The 20,881-nt window shown below is 33.4% G+C and overlaps 2 protein-coding genes across 5 annotated transcripts in view; both read right to left on the bottom strand.

Annotated features, from left to right (window-relative positions):
• Positions 1-2,854: 2,854 nt before the first annotated feature.
• On the bottom strand, positions 2,855-6,404 carry LOC117105931 (storkhead-box protein 1-like). The gene is made up of 2 exons (XM_033247237.1): positions 5,908-6,404; positions 2,855-2,904 (listed from the first exon to the last, which is right to left on the bottom strand). The coding sequence occupies exons 1-2, from the start codon at positions 6,263-6,265 to the stop codon at positions 2,870-2,872; spliced, it is 393 nt and encodes a 130-aa protein (XP_033103128.1). The 5' UTR covers positions 6,266-6,404; the 3' UTR covers positions 2,855-2,869.
• A 4,783-nt stretch (positions 6,405-11,187) lies between these two features.
• Positions 11,188-20,881, bottom strand: part of LOC117105922 (paladin-like) — a 50,575-nt gene continuing 40,881 nt past the window's right edge. For 3 of the 4 annotated variants that reach the window (XM_033247227.1, XM_033247226.1, XM_033247224.1), the window contains exons 9-19: positions 20,725-20,820; positions 20,272-20,406; positions 19,731-19,847; positions 18,948-19,181; positions 17,543-17,619; positions 17,425-17,497; positions 16,683-16,832; positions 16,279-16,359; positions 14,220-14,360; positions 12,960-13,112; positions 11,188-12,550 (exon numbers count right to left, since the gene is read on the bottom strand). In XM_033247227.1, the coding sequence (XP_033103118.1) occupies positions 12,395-12,550; positions 12,960-13,112; positions 14,220-14,360; positions 16,279-16,359; positions 16,683-16,832; positions 17,425-17,497; positions 17,543-17,619; positions 18,948-19,181; positions 19,731-19,847; positions 20,272-20,406; positions 20,725-20,820 (1,413 nt within the window). In that variant the 3' untranslated portion in view covers positions 11,188-12,394. The other variant, XM_033247225.1, reaches the window with a different exon arrangement.

A 20,881-nucleotide genomic window follows, 5' to 3' on the forward strand; every position in this document is an offset into this window, starting at 1 on the left:
TTATGACAAAGATTCTTCCAACAGGAAGTAAGGTGCATCAATCTATCAAAACCCAAACTAATGAATCAATTAGGACCATAGTTTTTATACAAGTTCCCAATAGGTAATGCATATTCCTACCTAATTAAAGCAATTTAATTGCTTTAAACTTTAAATGAACCTTGTATTTAATCTTAGACATATCAACATCAGTTATAGCAGATGCCAATTTCACTCTAATGAATATTAAGCTGACCATCCAATCTCTAACCAGTGTAATAATGAAAGAGAACGTTTTAATTCTCTGCCAGTACTGCATTAAAGCTTTGAAATTACCAATGTCCATATAAGTCAATTCTATTTTAAAATGTTATCTAATTACATTAGAGTTCATATTAAGATACTGGCCATCATTTTACAAGTTACAAGGTATACCTGTATGTCTGTCTCTTATACACATCTAGATGTGTATAAGAGACAGACCATGGGAATGGTAAAGAAAAAACATTAAAACTGAAAAGAGTGGATGATTTAAAGTACATTTTCACAGTAAAGTACAGAATACTGTACTGTACATCTATAAATAAATATAATTATAAATATACATACAGTATTTTTGTGCCATTAACCAAATCAGTAATTAATTTTTTGGGCAATCGTTGCCTTAACCATTGTACCAACATTTATTGGATTTTGTCACTTGGTCAACTCATTTGAATATTTCCATCTAGCGGATTTTCTTTCAGTCTCACTCTTTAGAGTGGTGTCTATTGTTGCAAGAGAATAACCTGTGAATGATTCCAGTAGGGTGATTCCGAACAACATTATTTACATCAGCCTTGAGTACACAATGTGATTACAGACGAATTGTATGTAGTAGGGGATCTGTTGCGATCGAAGGCCAGGAAATTAATAAGCTTTCTAAACAATTGTTGATCGTCTATTGGCTGTAAATGTATGACTAGTATTAACTATAAGACTTGGGAAAATTTATGTTTTTGACTGAATGCACTACTGTAGCTGTTATTATAGTAGATATAATGTTTAATTTTTATAAATAGTCAAATTTTGGGCATCTGATTTTATAAAAAAAATGCTACTGACAAACTTCTTCAACATCCAAATGATCATAGATTTGTGCATTTTTTTTGCTTTTACTTGCATTATTAATACTAAAGCTATAATTCATGTAAACATTATCATATACTATATACTACATAATTATAGGCCTATGTATTTAAATTTGATATGGACCACACTGAAAATACCTTAATTTGTGAGCTCTCAGAGCTTTTTGGATTTGAGTTTATGAATTCTTTTTTATAATAATATCTTTTCTAATATTTAAAAAAAATATTTTACAAATAATACAAACAAAAAATCATACTGTCAAAAATGACAGCTTGGGAAAGTTAAGGAAGTTTATCCTGAGCTAAAGAGACTTATAAAGCATTGAATATAGTACAGTACATTTTTATACCAACACAGTATAACGGAGTAGAGACTCTCTACTGTACAAATGTAAGAAAGAGACCACAACATACTGCAATAGTTTTATGTCTAATTTTCTGGTTCAGTAAATTAGAAACAGGTTCAGTGACAGAGCAGGCACTATGCGAAAGAGGTCATGGCAAATCCTATCAAAGGATTCTATCAAATGGCAGTACTGTATGTACAGTAGATGAAAAATTATAGAATTAGCAGAAGTTCAGCTACAGCATATCCTCATTGTCATCTATTTCTTTGTCTGTTGTGTCGCAGTTTTGTATTCCCTGACAAGTAGTCAGAAAATCTTTCATATTCATCTGAAAAATGGGATCTTTTGGATTTGTCTTGTATTACAGTAGATGTGAAAAAATAATGAAGGTAGTACCGATAACCCCCCCCCCCCTCAACCCTCCAAAAAAAAGGTAAATAAACACATGTTTACACAGTACAGCAAAATTGGCCATATTATCATAAAAAATAGTATGAGAATATACAATTTCAAGAGTTAAAGTTTAATATCAAATGCTTGCAGTACAGTACACCATGTACAGGTAGATAGTGGTGAAACAGGTTGTTTACAAGTCTACAAACCAGAGTTTCTGTCTTTCAAATTTTTTTTCTAGCTTGAATACGGTGTCTTGGCATGAAACTTGTTTATTTTTTTTCCTCCAGTAATAGATTAAATAGACACAAAGAGATACATAACAAGAACCCAGTAGATGGCACTAAAGTGACATGTATCATGCTCCCTTGTAGCTTTTTAAAGCTGTTAATGTTGGATATTCACCATTGGGGCTTGTATTGTCCTGAAATTGAAAAATACCCTTCACTAAAATTTGTTACAGTATGTATCTAGCTGAGTTTTGCCTTATTACAGTATACATGAATATATTTTCATCAAAATATACAAACAGTGTAGATAATTGTGAAGATTAAAGATTGTGTACCCCTCCAATTTATCTCAGAAATAAGAATAATATTAAATACAGTATATACACATTTAAATATTACTTAATTTGGTTTGTTTTTTTTAGATTGATACTTTAACAGGAAAATATTCTAATCTAACTCTCTGTCATTGCTATATTAAAGGCTGGAAACTTGGTACAGTAGAGGCCCCCAGCTTTGGAAACAGTACAGTATAGGAAAGATGATTTCACAAAAAGCGGACAAAGTTTAACATAGTTAAAAAGCACGCCATCTGTCATACTGATGTGAAGTTACCAAATAAATGCTAAAAAAAAAAAAAAAAAAAAAAAAAACCCGAAAAAAAAAAAAAAAAAAAAAAAAAAAAAAAAAAACTACAGTAATACTGTACATTCATTTTTTACTATTAAGAAACCTTTTATACCTTGTAAAGTCTTTTAGGGTCTTCTCATGACAAGGGTCTCTACAGTACAATCTAGACTTGATCCGGGCTAATCAATGTAAGATATTCTAAAAAAATTGTTAATTTTTGTAAATATTTTTGCATAATTATGTTAAGCTCATCAAAGCTTTGGCATATTGTGCTTTAGAAAAGAACATTATTATTACTACAGTATTCCGAAATTAAAATTAGCTACCATGCTTAGTAGATAATAGGATTGGTATTAAAAAGCGATTTGTGGCAGACAATGGATGGAATTAGCCTAACTACTGTACCATTTTGTAAGGAACAATTAACATGATCAATACAGTGGCAGTACAATGGCATTTACTGTATGGTAGGCAACTAGCCTGTGGCCTGCTAAACTGTACAGTAGGCCTACGGTATGGTAATGGTAGGCAACTAGCCTGTGGCCTGCTAAACTGTACAGTAGTCCTACAGTACGGTATTGTAATGGTAGCAAACTAAAGTGGTTGGCCAAACCGCAGATCCTATACAAACCATGGCTCCAATAAACATAACATCTTATAAAAACTTTTAAGTCACATAATTATTTTTAAAGACATGTATACATATTTAATCACATATTATGTTATTTAAAACTAAAGTACAGAAAAGTACAGCACAGATTAATAGATTCATAAAGTGGGTTTTGCATTTTTCTGTAAATTTTACTTTGTCTACAGTTACAGTACACCTCCAACAGAAGATAATATACAAACCAGGTAATTATTCATATTTTATTGACCAGTTATGGAATGGACCTGGTATCGCAAATATCTGAATTTTATATTATCACCATCCAATTAAAATGAATTAAGAAAGAAATAGGAGAAACCACACAATAATCAACACATTCAACACTATAATTTTTCTCAGTGTAATAAAGAATAAATTGTGTGAATACAATGGCAGTAGGTACATAATATACTGTACACAGAATTCACATTGAATTGTGATTTATAATTTAGTTTACATTAAAAACTTAATTTATGAAAATATTAGAAAATAGGAAGATTTTGATAATTGCTTTTATTGAAATGTGCAGTACAGTAGATAACATTATTCTTTTACGTAATAGTAAACTATATTCACCTTAGCTTATTTGTTGAACATCCATACATAAATTAGTACCCAAAATTTATAAAAAGAAAAACACGTAAAATATAATATTATATGTTTTTTGGATAATTTCAGCTGCACCAATACGGCCTAATTATAAATCAACAAGAAATTTACTGAGAACGGTTATAAATAATACAGTGAAGTATACCTATAAATTAACAAAAAGAAATTTACTGAGAGCGGTTATAAATATACAGTGAAGTATATCGCTCTAACAGCTGTTACCCAGTACAAAAGTACATAGCCACTGATGTCGGCACGTAGGCTACACCTAAATAAAGTTAAGTGTCGAATGACAAGAACATCATTTTGAATGAACTACAACACAAGCTATTCAGCTTGGTAATCTTTAGCAGTATTGTCCTTTTAATATTGTCTGACCCACAATACAAATTGTATATCAGAGATACATTATCAACAAAACATTGCTTTTGTCTCCTGGTAACTATGTCAGTAATTTCCACAATAACAGTTACCAGTTAAGTATGAAGTGATACTGTATGTTCCTATTTTAAGTACCTGTATTGTTATATCTTTGAAATGATTAAAAAAGCTCCACACAAAAGGAAAATTTATGTACAGTAGGATGAAGTTTTCAACATCAATCTATCTAATTCAAACATAAGGATTAATATTTCATAGCTATATTTTATACCATTGTGACAATGAAATTTTATCGTATTGTATAAGAAATCAACAACAATCATATTATATTGTCATAGTTTTCCTGCAATTTTGTTATAATTAATTAAATTACATTTATATTAATTCAGTTTGTTTTAGGTTTAAGGGAGGCACATTATGACAGTGCATTGTGTGATAAATAACAGATTTGAGCACTTTAGTGGAGATGTGCGCTTAATAAATCTTATTATTATTATTATTTATTATTAAATTTATATTCTCTGCACAACGTACGGTAGATCTGGCTAAATTGCATTCTAGAATCCACACGACAAGCAGAATTTAACATTCTCGCATGCACTCGAAAGCTCTCTAATATCTTTCTTAAATTCTCCTGGTGCAATAATAATTATTAGCTCCAAGTTTACTAGTGTGTATGCAAATCCATGTTAATGTCAGACAGATCCCAAACAGGCAAATGTTATTTTATGTTTTTACAAAGGGTGAATATGCACATTGTAATGAGTCTCCTTTTTAGTTTAAAGGTTAAATAAGATCTGAAAAAAATCATTGAACCCTCCATCCACTCCACCCATGCATCCTCCATAACGCCCACATTTAAAGATTCCTACTGTAGATATACAACTGCTTCTTGCGAAAGCAAAATGGAATGGGATATACTGTATATGATTTAGGACAACATATGAAATCTTCAAGCATGGTAGCTTTTTGAATTAACGTCACTATATGATACAAAGTAATTGTTTTATATGTTCGCACATTACTGTCAACAAAACAATGGTTGATGCCAGGCCCGGGTGGGATAAAAAAAATATATTAAAAACACTGTACCCCAGTTTTTTTAATTGATTCAAAAAAGTTGTATCTCAACCATTCCCTATTATTTCTTTAAACATCCCTTCAATGTTTTCAACTGTACATAAAATATCTTTTTTCTTATGGAGGGGCCTGGCATTAAATTTTCTTTTTTATCCGACTCCTGTATGATGATTGATACAATTTACAGTAATAATAGTTAGTTTTAACAATGTTGAGCTGTAGTTCCTATGCTATGAGCTAATAATGTACTTTGTACTTCTGTTATCTGCATCATGTTTTTTTAAACAAACAACTCAAAAACGAACAAATAGACAAAAATGTGATTAGAGACTATATAATATCGACCCTCGCCATGGGGCCGTCAGCCATAACTTGCTTGAAAAATTATTTAAAGTATCAAACTTGAAATGGATCTTTTTACAATAGTTGCTACGCAATGTCAGTTATAACAAAATATAGTATGTCCAAACTGCCCAACTTACCAAGATTATGGATTGTGAAGTTCCTCGGTGGCTTTAGTACTCTTCTTGAGAAAGCTTCTCGTAGACCATCCAGTCCCTTTTCTGTTCCTTGCACGAATAATGTTCCAGGTTCAAACCAGCCTAAATAAGTTAATTCCCTCATGGATTCTGCGAGCGGTTTGTTCCATAAATTAAGTTTATTCTCACGCTGAAAGTCGCGAAAGACATCACGGCCAGTCCCACGACGGGACGCTTTCTGCCCGATGTCACTATCATCTCGACTGGTTACTGGGGCTAAAAGGATCGCAATAGAACCTCCAGTTACAGTAACACATTTACCACCCCGTCGCAGTTCTGATGCACTGTTTCGTTGAGCCATTGTTTTTTCAGATCATTACCAAGTAATCTTTACAATATACATCAACCCTGTTCCATAACTTTGCTGCTATTTCCTGTCATAAAATCCTCGTTCCCCCTAATAATACCACCGCTTGCTCGATCTGCAAGTACTCGGTACTCTCTCATAAGTTAGCGAACGCTGGTCTTTGTAAGTATATTACAACATAGAGGGCGCGATTCTATTTCACAAAACCAGGGAACAAGTTTTGGATTTCCTATAATATGCAATAGAGGATAACATAGGAAATTATTTCTCTACTTTTTTACTTTTCTTATTATTTTTTCTATATGACCTTTTACTGATTTTTTAAATGACATGGTCTGTGTTACTTTACTTGCGTTCACATCTAGATATGTCCTGATGTTTATTCATACAATAGGTTGTATGACATTTGTTTAATACTTTCCTTGCGGTGCCTTTTTTAATTTGAATTGTTCATAACTATTTTTATTTCCCGTAAGAAATATTAAGTTAGTAAAGTTATTGCCTATATTGCCGGTGAAAATGTTATAGAAGAAATGTTGCTGTAATTGGAAATGTATTCTTCCATAGGCCAATATATCCAAAATTCACGAAAACCTATCTAGGGGAAATTTTGATAGGAGCCTTTGAATTTTATTAGGCTTTATGTACAATTTTCAGCTATAATTTTAACATGGGTATAAGTTCACTCCCGACTTTTAAGTAAGATGTTTGGTTCTAAGCAGTGGTGGCCCTAAAAATAATATTTGAGAGGAGTAGGTACAATAGCTCAACATTAAACATTTGAACTAACGGGCCGTCCTACAGCCTCAGTCAGGGTCCCAGAATGAAATTCCGAGGTGGGGGTTTCATTAGATTTTATGGTTTAATTAGGGTGACCCAAAATGATTTTAAACCACAATGTAAAACATTGGCAATCAAAATAACTTTGTGGATTAACAAATTAATATTTTTAATCCGAAACCTTTTGGTGTCAGGTGATGTGAGAGGATCCACGTCACCTGTCTCAGAAGAAAAATTACCCCCACCCCAATGGCTCCACGTTTGTAGTTAAATGTCTGTAAATCAGCTAAGAAAACAACATTCTTTTCGATCTGTGTCTGGTTGGTACCGGTAATTAATAAATTATTTGATCTTTCATAATACAAACTGAAAAACGTAATTGAATTAAAGACTCCCCCACCCCCACCAATGGTTGTAGATTTGACTGTATGAGAGACCTATGCTAGACCACCTGAGACAACTATATAATATAGGCTAGCCATATTTTCCGAAAGTCATATGGGCTCACTAATGATGCATGTATCATTAAAAGCTAAATATGAAATAGGTCTATAAAATAACAATCAGTTCAGATACGATTATGAAATATATTGTTTTCCTGACCGTATTCAACGAAGTTTACATACTTTTATGCTTCTCTCTGCTATTTTCTAATGCTGCATGGTATAATGTCTCTACCTTGACCTCCAGTCTTTGTAACGCATAGCCTATTTCTTTTTTGTTATTTATTGTGTTTCATGCTATGTATATGTGAATAAAACACCCAAGATAAAAAGTATAGGTGATTATAGTATTATAACTATAATTGACAATGACTGCATACAAAAAGCTATACATGAAAAATATATATTTTTTTCTCTCACAGATACAATTTATTCCAAAACTACTACACAAACATTTATGCAATGGAAAATACATTCATAAAATAATAAATATATCTACAAAACAATGGCCACAATGTAGTACACAAACTACATGTATTATTTAAGAAGTCTGTCTGACATGAAATGCCTAATTTACGTTGTACGTTTTAGTTAAGCTACAAATTTGAAAGAAGAAAATTATTTCCCATCAATTAACAGAGAGTTAAATAATACAATTCTTGCATTCTTTTGCATAGACCCTTAAATTTACTGGTAATCAATTTAAGGATTATTGTAATTAAATGTCTGTAAATCTGCAAAAAAAACCTCCCATTTTTTTTTTTATCTATGTCTGCTTGGAAGTTAATAACTTATTTGATCTTTCATAATAGTAATAGAAAACAATTGAATTAAAGACACCCATCTAATTAAAGACAACTTTTCTGTGTATTAACAAATGCTGCTAAAGGCCATGGAAATCTGGTCCAAGTGATCTTTAATTTGGGGGAAAATGCAGGGACGTATACAGTGGGGGGGGGGCCGTGGGAGCTGCGGCTCCCTCCTCCTCCCCCTTTGTACAAAGTGTTAAAATTTTAAAGCTTGTTCTTGCTAGCCAATACAAATCTTTTTCCAGGAATCACTCAAAATGAATACTTCTAATCTATTATGTAAATATGCATCAGCGTTATACATAGATAGGCCTACTATAATAACATAGAGGCCTAAGTGTGATTTTAAAAAAACTTAAATCCATAAATCCCAGGCCAGGTTTTTCAGATACAGAAATGTGATATTGTATTGTATTTCAGTTTGGTTTTTATCCTTTTGCAAACTCTATAAAGTTTTGTTTTAATGCTACAGTACTCAGAGTAGTAATGATGGTGACGATGGTGATAATAGATAATAAAATTAATAATATTAAAAAGCGAAGAAAATTATGCTAAAAGCGAAAAAGTAAGTTGTGATTTGTTGATCACAATTATTATACTGTAGTATAGTTAAAGCTTAGTAAGCTATAGTTAGGCCTAAGTTGTCTTGGATATTCAGTAGATCCCTGATAAAGGATGAATTTTACTATATAAGTGTCATTTCCAGTCATTTAGATGTACTATTTCCTCAAATGCTGGGGCTGAGGTGGTTGTGAAATCATGGCTTTGAAGTATTTAAAGTACATACAGTACTCCAAAACAATGTTTTTATGTTTTAGTTTCTATGGTACATCACACCTATTAATAAGATCTCTATGGTTACCGAAAATTCCTGATAAAAGATCATGAGAAATTTGTTGGCACTTCATTTCGCCACTGGACCCCACATACCCACAGGCTCCTACGTACCTCACATAACGGCTCTCCCCCTTTCAAAATCCTGGCTACGTCCCTGGAGGAGAAATGTATTAGGGTTTTCCTCAATTGTTTTGGTCTGACAATTGCATCTTTATAATCATATATTTTTAGCAATAATGTAAAACATGTTTACACCATAATACATGAACCTTTTGCCTACCAATAATGATTTAAAATGAAACCAAATATATTTTTCGGTTGTTAGTAGCACACCTACTGTACACAAAAATGGAATTTTAATATAATAATAATTATTCAAATAATGAACACTGCAACTACCCGAAATGAAATCATTATTTCTTTCTTTCAAAATAAAAAGCATTAAATAATATTATTTTATATTTTATGTGTCTTTTATATTTCAAAAAATAAATTTTGCTATTAAAACAAGTTATAAAAAGTCTCATCTAATCTAACAAACATGCTTTAAGGCCACTGACTGAAATTTTTTTCCTAAAAAAAGTAAGGGAGATCCCCAAGGATAGGATCTGAGGCAGATGCAGTGGGTGTGCAGACAGTACAATCGCACCCCTTAAACTGTATTAAGAAAAATAACTGTTGTATTATATTGTTGATATGAATTACTGGTAAGATTTTTAAGGTATGAGGGAGTGCAATTTCTGGGCACATAGAGGTCCATATTCCCCCAATTTTCCCACCTCAGCCACGGTGGGGCTGAGGTACTGTGGACTTTCAAGCACCCCCCCCCCACCAAATCCAGTATCCACCCCAGTAGGATAGAATTGAAAAATACCAAGGATAAAAGAGACTTTTTCTAGTGGGTCCACTAGCAGTACACAGGAGACAATCCCCTACTCTTTTCCAAGTAGTGTACTGCAGTGGCGGATCTAGAGGTTATGCACGCCCCTACAAAAATTACTTGCGTTCCCCAGTCTCCCCGAAAAAATCACGGTCAAGTAGTTAAAAATCACCTTCTTTTGCAAATTAACGCCTGTCACCTGATCACTGAGCTCCCCCACTTCACTTTCGCACTCCCCTCCCCCCAGCATCCCCCAATTTCAAGACTTCCTGATATGCCACTGGTGTACTGTATTTGTTAACTTGGACCAAAGCACATGGGACAAATGGTTGAAATGACTCATCGGAAAAATCTGCAATATCATAGAAGTTGCAATGAAATTGTCATGTTTTAGCATAATTTTAATGATTTTTTTGTGATGCACCTCTGAAGAATTTTTATTGGAAGAGGCACAATATAATTTAAATACATTATTATTTTGTTTATTACTTCAGCCCCCCAGCTGAAAAACAAGAATAGCAGTGATTAAATTGAATCAGGACCAAAGATTTCAAACAATCCCCCAGTTGCTCATTAAATTCTCCTACACAACAAGTGTTTTGCAATACATGTGTTTATGCATAGTTAGTTGGGTTTTTGCAATGTTGAAACTGAGCAAGAAGATACTTGAGTGAAACTCAGCAACAGAATTTTTGGACAGTTTTGATAACTGTGGAAACTAATTTTGCAAAATTTCATAATTACTTATCAAATTCATCTTCTTTGCATATCATAAAATAGATTGATATACCTCCAATTACCTTTAAGAGTTATTCAACATGTTACATCCATATTGCAAAATTCCACAAACTGTGCATACCATAGTTTCTTATTACAAAGCCGGGCAAACACTGTGTTGTAAGAAAAATCCAACTCTCTGGGATTGCTAGACGACACAACACCGTCTGCTGATAGTTGGTGGCAGTCTGAAAGGATCATCATAAAACACGATTCTTTGCGAGCGCATCAAAAGCCAGATGACAATCAATCTGAGTTTTTTTTTTTTTTTTTTTTCAACTATTTATAAAGGTGAGCTGCTACTCATTCAAATTATACCCTGGATTTTTGCCAGGGTGAAAGCTTGTGCGTGAAATCGAATGCAACTCAGGGATGGGCACATACCCAAGGTTGCCGTAAACCTGAGGAATTACAGTTTATTTGAAGGGCCAAAACCAAATTCCTAATATAACTTAAGAATTGCCAGCAATCAATGAAAATATGCCCCTTTGTAAAGGCTGAAAGATGTAAGCTAATACATCTTCATCACATAAACATGGTTTACAGACACAAACATCACATAAAGCACTATATAACAATAAAAAAATAAATAGAAATATCTTACAAAACTGTGATGGACCCATAGTCACCTTTACTGGACTTAAACTGCACACATCAGAAAAGGAATACTACAGTACTTCCCTTAGAGAATTCAATGGAATTATATCATCTGACCAGGGAATATAAATCAAGACATTATGGAGGGGAGAATGAACACCACAACAATTTTCACCCTGATAGGTAGCTCCAACAGCAAAGTATTACACTCAATAGTGACAAGGCAGAAATATTAACTGATTTCCCCCACTAGATCTCCCTTCACTTTTCTATTACACATACTTCATCAACCCCTTTTTAATACCCTTTTGAATTGCTAATTCTGACTAATGTAGGTTCTAGTTTAACATTGTTGTACTCTATATCTGCACTGAGTAAACCAAACCAAATGGAACAATTTTATCATGCTCCAATATACAGTACCACTATTCCTTTCTCATTATATTAAATTTTTTCTTGACCTACCTGTCCCCTTTGTTCTTAAAATTAAAAATGTTAGAGAGCAAACAAGACTCTAGAATTCATTTCATGCTCAATTTCATAAATATTTTGAATTTTGATTCTAAGTTATACTAGTTGTGGATAAAATCATTCATTAGTTTGCTTAATCTTCAATTCTAAATCAAACACAGCACTTTCTGCTCTTTCAAAATATACCATATATTTATATTAAATAATATATATACTATATATTTTTTATTAAACTTTCACTTAAAACCCAAGTTGTGGTTTTGAGATGCTCTATATAAAACTAAAATGTGTGCACTGGATACAAGAAGACTAGGCTGAAAATGCACTTTAGCAAAAAAAACTCGCCATCAATTAATTGCACATACTGTCACCAAAAGACTGTTTACCAGGTGCATTATACAGCTGGTCACTGATACACATCAAATGTGGCACAGTCAATCAGAGCATTAAGATTTATGGATGTTTCATTTTAATATAAACATAAAGACGAAGGCTCAGCATTAAAACAGAAGACCACATCTTACAAAGCTCAAGAGATACAAGGTGGCTTCTTTGGAAACTCTTTGATACGACATTCTTCTTTCCATCGCTCTCGGCAACAGTACACATCGGTGTCTTCCAGTCCGTCAACATCATGAAAATTCAAATTGTCCAATATTGTGTAGGCACCAACTTTAGAGCCAGTCTAAAGGAAATAATTAAAATTAGTAAATTATTATAGATATTATACCTGGTTAGACTAAATTAATATTACAGAAAATATTAAAATCAATAAGTAAATAACAAAACTATGTTGCAGACCCACTCCATCAAAATTGCAGGATTTGAACCCAGGACTGTGAGATTGTAAGGCATGCAGGGCATTCAACCACCAATCTAGAGCAACACTCCATCAAAATTGAAGGATTTGAACCCAGGACCCTGGGATTGGAAGACTATAGCATCTTAACCCCTAAGCTACAGCTCCACTCCATCAACAGTTGCAGGATTTGAGCCCAAGACCCTAAAATTGGGAGACAAGCACATTAACCACATTTCAACAGCTGCATTCCTGATCAAGAATGAAATGACATATTCTGCTATTTCCAGCTTACCTCTTTCATCCACGTTGTAAATGTTTTCCTCCACCCAGCAGCTCTCTCCATGTGCAGATAACAGTTGAATAGTATCAGGTAGATGTATCGCTCAAGGTATGCTAGTGATAACATAAGCAGGTCTTTCTTATGTTCTGAGCTGCATGACTTCACCTACAGAAATGAATAGAGGTAAAAAAATTACACCTTAAAATGAATGATTGGCACCCTCTACATTCTTTCCATCACTTGCTCAACTTATTTCATAAGACAAATTGTTATATTATTTATGATATTCTTTACTCCTATTCTAATACTCAGATGAAATGCTGAAATAATAACAATGTTAATTGTGTATTGCTCTATATTCAGAATATGGGGCTCGCCATGCCAAAACCAGCACTTGTGAAAAAAAAACAAAACATGAAAACTGACTTTTAAATACATCCATATTCTGCGCATTATAAGCTTTAAAATAATGGTACTAGAATCAAGTTAATATTGCCAAAGTTTATGTGTACAGCTTCTGTGTACTAACGTATAAGATACTGCCACATTCATATACTAATAGAGGGATTCGGCGATGGGCATCCCATGACCTAACTTGGGTGTTGCATAAACAATTGACTGACACAGCGGTGTTTTACATGGAGATTGCTACTGCGGCTGTCCCTTGCTTATTGCTGTAAGGATCATCATAATTCCTAGTATACTATACCAAATTGATTGGAAATTAAACATTCAGAATTTTGCCTTAATAGTTTGCTATTAATGCTGTAATGGAGACTGGCTGCAAACATTGAGATTTTTCAACAAAAGTTAGGTCTAGGCCCCTGTACATCTACGGCATGGTTAGTTATGCAAGATGGTCTTCGACCCACGAACTACGCTGTGATGTTAGGGCTAGCTAAGGTTTATGAAGGATCACTTAAATTTCAAAGCATACAATTCTTGGCGAACGCTAGGATAAGTAAATAAACACTATTTTCAAACAATCGTATTGCCTTTCCTATATTATAGCGCTGTAATATTTTTCATGTATACCCAAGTTAAGTCACATGACCGGCTGTAAACAGACATCGCTGAATCTCTCAGTTTAACAATTAGCGACATCACACTGGTGTAGCGATGGCAAGCCTCAAATATTAAATTTGAATTCGGTTTGAAATAAACCTCTTCATCATCTGTTATGTAATGTGATTATGAATCAGATGTAAATAGAATTTTCAGTAAAAGAACAAAAGTAATGTGTTCAATAAAATCTATAATAAATGTTGATACCTTGTTACATGTTGCAAAGATGACCTCTCTGAGGTGGTAGTGCATCGGGGTCATTGTCTCTGAACACTTGTCAAGCATAAGGTCAACTTCCCGTTTGACTTGTAACCCTTTAGGCAGCCTCCTTACTAACTGCATCACAACCTTAACATTCAATCAATAAAAAGACAAATAAGTCGAAATATTAATAATAATAATCATTACAATGAAAATAATAATCAAAATACTAAGAATAATATTAATAATTTTGTGGCAGCCTTGTGGCCGAGCGGTAAGGCAGGAGCACCGCTAGTTACAGCCTTAAAATCGGCTCTGGTTCCAGCCGCTCCTCGTCCATGGTTTGGTTGGTAGAACCAAGTCTCTCGGATAAGGACTTAAAATGGAGGTCTAATAATCAAATGTTTCTTTACTTGCAATTTAAAAACAAAATTGAAGAGTAACAACAAATTCTCAAAAATCAATCCAGTGTATACATCTGACCGGTGTGTGTATGGTTCATTTCAGCCCACGTCGTTGTGGAATGATGTGAACGTGTAGCATACCATGAAGCGCCTCTTTACAGCTGCTAGGTAGTCACGGACCACGCCATATGGAATTCAGCACAATGACGCAAGTTAAGGGTTATTCTCCTACCTTTACCTTTACATTTACCTCTAGACCCTTAATATCATGAGGAAACTTCACCATTTACCAAATTTTCAATTTTTGAACCAGGTTTTGCCGATCTCTTCTTATCTCTATTAATTACTGCTTCAGGGAATTTTGTAACAAGATTAACAGTGAGGCTCATTAGTTGTGAATAGTTCATAAGAAGACTAGCACAATTAAATCAAAAACCATGTTGTAACTTCTAACATAAGTCATTAATTTTTAAAATTCAAAAGCATATCTATTATGATTTTTATCTGAAATTATAGCTAAGGTAATAAAAATGCCAAATTTTTTTGAACAACAGGTTTTTAAAATTTTCCAGCCTGGTTTTTAAATACTATACTGGTAATTTATTGAGAAACAGCAATGCCTGCTATGATAATGACTCTTAAGTAGAGGTATTCTTCTTTGATGTTAGATAAGATTCTGGCAAAACCTGGTTCACCAACCCGCCCTTTTAAAGGGTTTGCTGGTAAATGGGATAGTAACAGCATGTATATTTCAAGTTCAAGTTTCTCTTTATTGTCACGTAAAAGGTTTACATGAAATTCTGTTTTCCAAGGTTCAACATACATATAAATAAACTTAAATATAGGAATAGTTCAAAGGTGTTAAAATACAAGATACAATTTGATTAGTTAATATAAAAAAATATATAATATTACAGTACTTGAACATAGAATCTTACTTAATACACTGATTGCAACTGTCTCTTTATGGCTTGCATTGTTTAGTCGAATTGCAGATGGAAGAAATGAATCGTTATGACGAGAGCTTTTCTTTAATGAGGGAATAATGCGACCCGATTTACCGAAGTTAATATATTTACATAGAAGGTGTGTGTCGTCATCTAATACACATTTAAATTTCCTGTTTATGATGTAAGAATAGATGTCTCATATTAGGATATGTTATGATTGGTATGAAGTGAATAATTTGGAATGAATTTGGTGGTGCCGAATTTTGAGAATAAACAGGATGAAAGTTGCATATTGTGTTTGACTAATCAAGGCCATATTAATTTAATTGTTTGTCTCAAAGTTTCCCTGTTTCTAAAAACCTAATGCAGAATGCTGTTACTTTTTTCTAAATGTCTTAACAAAATATTTTTATTACTGAACTAGGTTTTAAAGGGTCCATTACATGACTCTCTTTACTTAAGAATTATAGTGCGTCAACACACACCGGTTACAATTCGAGCAAGACATACTTTTTGAAAAAAAAGTTTCTACCTTTTTAGGCGATATCACACATAAATTTACTATTGTGCGAGGGAGCTTTGAGACAAACTGATTGGCCTAATCAGGAAAAAAAAGCATATTGAGCTATTCTTTTTGAAGTGGATATTTTTACAGAACTTTAAAAATAATTATAATTTTAATAATTAATTTAGTAAACATGATAAACTTACAGCAAATTCTCCTTTAGTGTACTCGGCATTTTGGACACAGGTTCTTTCTTGTTGGCCCACTTTTGTACCAATAGGAAATCCCTGCAAGAAACAAAAACAAAAAAAATCTGTGGCTACCAACTATACCAAAGTAGCAAACGAGAATACCACATACATAAAACATTTCTTTCAGGTCTATAAAAAGGTTCCTTAAATGTACTCCCCCTGGACGGGACACTAGTCATTCGCAGGTTAGTCCCCAACAGTTTGCTGGTACCCATTGATACAACTGGGTGGACTGAAGCAATGTAGTTAAAGTGCCTTGCCCAAGGACACAAGCGAATCTGCACAGTGGAGACTCGAAAGCCCGACCTCACGATTGAAAGCCCAAACCTCAACGCTGTGCCAAACTGCTGTATACGTACCCTCTTATGCCAGCAGACAAGGCCTGCGATGACCATTCCAACGGTTGTCCAGGTTTTGCCACTGTGACAGCTAAAAAGCAACGCTGGACCATCCTCATCAGTATAGAACTCTTCCAAGTCACGCAAAACATTTACTATACTGTCAAAGTTCTGTAAATATTATAAAATTACATATCATTATTATTCCATTCATTATTTCAAAACACCTTTAAACAACTAATCTTATACAATTTTCCCTGCTTGTTTCAAAAAATAATTTATTCATTAAGTACTTTACCATACCAAGAACACATCAGCAGATACAGGTTTAGGTTGGCATCGTCGTAAGTACTGTACTAAAGCTCCAGTACTAAGTTTTATGTTGCATGTCTTATCTGTTACATTTATACATTATTTGTACTCTCAGTGCTAATCAGCAACTAGATTTGAATATTATATAGCGCATTTGCTACTGAGGAAGGAATAGTTTTGTCTCTGGTTCTATTTCTGGCTGTTTACTTACGTTTACTTTTTAGCTGTTGCTTATCAAATTTGTATCTCTACCGAGATCTAGCCATTGTTTCCCACATCATTGTTGTTTTTCAGTATTAAATACGTAAAATGTTGAATATATATATATATATATATATATATAATTACCATGTATTTAGATTTCAATTATCACATAAAGCCGATTAGGTCACCTTTATAAAAATGTTTTTGAAATTAAAAAAAATAAGTTAAAAACAGCCATGGGCATTACTTGCTCTTTCGGTGCAGTCTCATGACAGCTCATCGGGAGATGATGATAAATTAACTTGTCAGATCCCCGCGATTTATACAACTCTCTCAAGGTGAACGCACTGTCAGATCCCCGCGATTTATACAACTCTCTCAAGGTGAACGCACTCTTAAACTCCATAGCAACCGCAGGCCATTTAGTATCAGTGTAATGTACCTGAAAAACAAATGCAAGGTCTGTACATCACAGCATCATATGAGAGGTTATGCAGTGGCATTTTAAAATAACAAAAAACATTTGTGTAACTCACACAACATTAAAAGGAATAAAAACAATAGTATGTCTGATGTATTTTCATACATGAAATTTAGAGTTTACTCTAAATGCTACAGTATGTTTACTATGAGTAACATTAGCTTGTTTCTAATAAGGCCTAAAAAAAAAGCCTCTAGCACCTGCCCCTAGCTCATTGAAAAATAGGGGCAGCGTTTTTAACAAAAGTATTAGATTTCTTTGTTCCACAAATTTAAGAATGTGAGCTTTATTTTTCTCCATTTTGTGCATGAAAGTTGTCTAAATTTGGTGTCTGATGTAAGGTATCGCCATTCTAGGCCTAAATTCATTGCAAATTATCGATTATGGGTTATTTTTATTCAGTCTGATGAATACCCTTTGAAAAAAACAAATAGTGAGACAGTCCTAATTGCAAGCATTGCGATTTATACATGTTAATTTTGGTGACAGGAGAGAAAAAAAAACCTTTTTTGCGCCCACCCCTCCTATACAATTATCAGCATTAAAGGGCAAACAAACGATTTTTTTGGGCCTTTTTGGCCTAATCATACAGAAGTGGTTATGGCACAACGTTTGAGTTTTGTTTACTTAACATTGAGATTGGTGATTCAAGCCTTTACTATGCATTTTCTTATGCCTTGGGCAAGGCTCTTTATCTACGTTTGCCTCCCTTAACCCAGGAGTATAAATGGGTACCTTGTAGGATTTTGTGGCACTGAATGTATTAGTCGAAATTAAATTGCATCAATGACACTTTTGGGACAAGAGTACATTTTCTTTGTTTTATTTATTTACAATATATTGTTGAAACAATCTATTTTGCAATTTAAATAAAGAATAAAAAAAATGATGATCAACAAAACTAATATGAATTAAATTTAGTAAAAATACCCCAAGAAAACATTAGAAATAAAGACAAAAACACACACACACACACAGAAGGCTAGAAAGAAAAAGCAATTGCAGGTGACAGATAAGACTATAAAACGCTGGAACAAATTGGGTGTGTCTGCGAACATTATACAATGACAATGGTTTGAGTTAACTGCTAATGAATCAACTGCACAGCTTGCTTGGAATAATCCTCATGGCCACATATGCATTCAACATCCATTTGGTAGTAAGTGCCACAAGATACAATTACTGGCAGATACCACGATTTAAATTATTTTTATGCTAATGATGTTAGATTCAATAATCTTAATGGAATCATAGCTTTGAAAAGAAATAATTATTGCAAAATGAACTACCTGTAATGGGCCTTTTTCTTGCAATATTTCATTCTTAAGTTTAGCCTCTTTTTGTTCTAAATCTTCAACATCATTGTTTTTGTAGAAAATATTTGCACTGGGATCAGAGTGATATTTGAGAGTGTATGTTTGTCCGTCACATTCGACAACAAGGTCAGACCTCAGGTTAAAGAAGTGAACCACAGGATGGCTTGCTTTGTTGTCTGTTAAATATGGCACAAGTTTTTCTAAACCCTGTGAAAAAAAAATCCTGTAATTTTATATTTTTTAATTTTCTTGTTTATTCAAAAAAATGCCTCTGAGAAGGAGAAAATTAAATTTAGAGAGAAATACAGAAGAAAAACAAACAAATAGTGAATAAATTTTAGACCAAATTGTCAAAATGAAGTAATAATATGGATGGGGGGGGGGGCATCTTATATGCGAGTATATACAGTACATTCATTCATTCATTTGATCATTCATTATATTCAGTTGTTCATTCACTCATTATCCAGTAATTCATTTATTCGTTTTATTCCCTTCATATATTTAAAAATGATTTTATATCAAAGTAATGAGTAAATTTTTTACTTGAATCTATGATAAAATGGTATAAATTCTATTTTCTCTATGATTAAATGGTATCTAGATTATGGAAGTTGATTTTACTATTTCTTGTTGGAAGCAGGTGAAACTGTGAATTCATCTACAAACATGATTACCATTCACAAAAGATGTCAATATAATCAGTGTAATTGAGTCTCCCTTGTTAAACTTGATGAGAAAACAATTTGCTCTGACCTGGAAGGTAGGCTGTGCTACACCGTAAACTGGAATACCGGAAATACACCGGAAGTTGGACACACCGACATCAGGTGTAGAACCCATCACGTCATTATCCAATGACTCATCCGAGACCTTAACATTAATGAGAAACAGATTGTCAGAATATGACATTTTCTTTAAAAGTTTTTATTAACGGAATCAAACTGAAGTGAAAACAGTGGCAGCATGAGCAGGGTCGAGGTAAGTTGTCACCCACTGGGAGAGAAGCAAGGAACCATATCACCTGAATCCTTTATGAGGTCAGACTACAAATTTTAATTTGCCTCCAAATAACGTTATTTTGACTGCCAATCCCCAATATTGTGGTCTAAAAGCACAATTTCGGTCATCCGTGGTGCAGAATTTTTATTATGTACAAATCATGCAAATTAGATAATTACCATAATCACTACAAACAGTAGGATTGTGAATATCGTTATTTGCATTCTGTGCAACTGGATTTCAAAATATCATCTTAACCACCACATACAACAACAGCAGAATGAAGAACACTTACCAAGACACAACCACCTTTTGTTAGTATGGTCAGTGATTCATTCTCTTGACAACAATCACGCTGAGACAGCAGTCGAACTAAATCCGGTTGTTGCCGTATCCAGGATTGGAACGAATAAAGAAACATGTGGGAAAACTGCAAAAAATATAAACAAACAAAATCAATTATTGTTTGATTTATAGCACTTGCATGTCTATAATAATCACTTAACAACAGAAATGATCAAGGGTGTACATAGTATACAAAAAAGAATTACGTCTAAATCAAATGTTAATTTCCGATTGATTACTATCTGGTTTTTCTTACTCCATCTATGTGTCAATTATTTCATAATGGATCAAAAAAAAAAAAAAAAAAAAAAAAACATGGTGAGGAATGTTCCATTTGAATGTAGGGTTGGCCTACTGCAGTAAGTTGAAATATTCTGTTTAAATGTAGATAAAAAAAACTAACCTGGTCATGTAAGTAGGAGTTGAAGATAATTAGGAAACAGTATCGCTCCAAATACTTGAGTGTCCTCGACTTGAAATATAATCTTGCACTGACACCCTGGTAATAATATTGCAGACATTTATCATGAATGAAAGCCACACACAAGATCCAGTTGCTA

This window comes from Anneissia japonica, unplaced genomic scaffold (genome assembly GCF_011630105.1).
Source record: "Anneissia japonica isolate Jap-2015-1 unplaced genomic scaffold, ASM1163010v1 scaffold288153_len396733_cov185, whole genome shotgun sequence".
NCBI lineage: Eukaryota > Metazoa > Echinodermata > Crinoidea > Comatulida > Comatulidae > Anneissia > Anneissia japonica.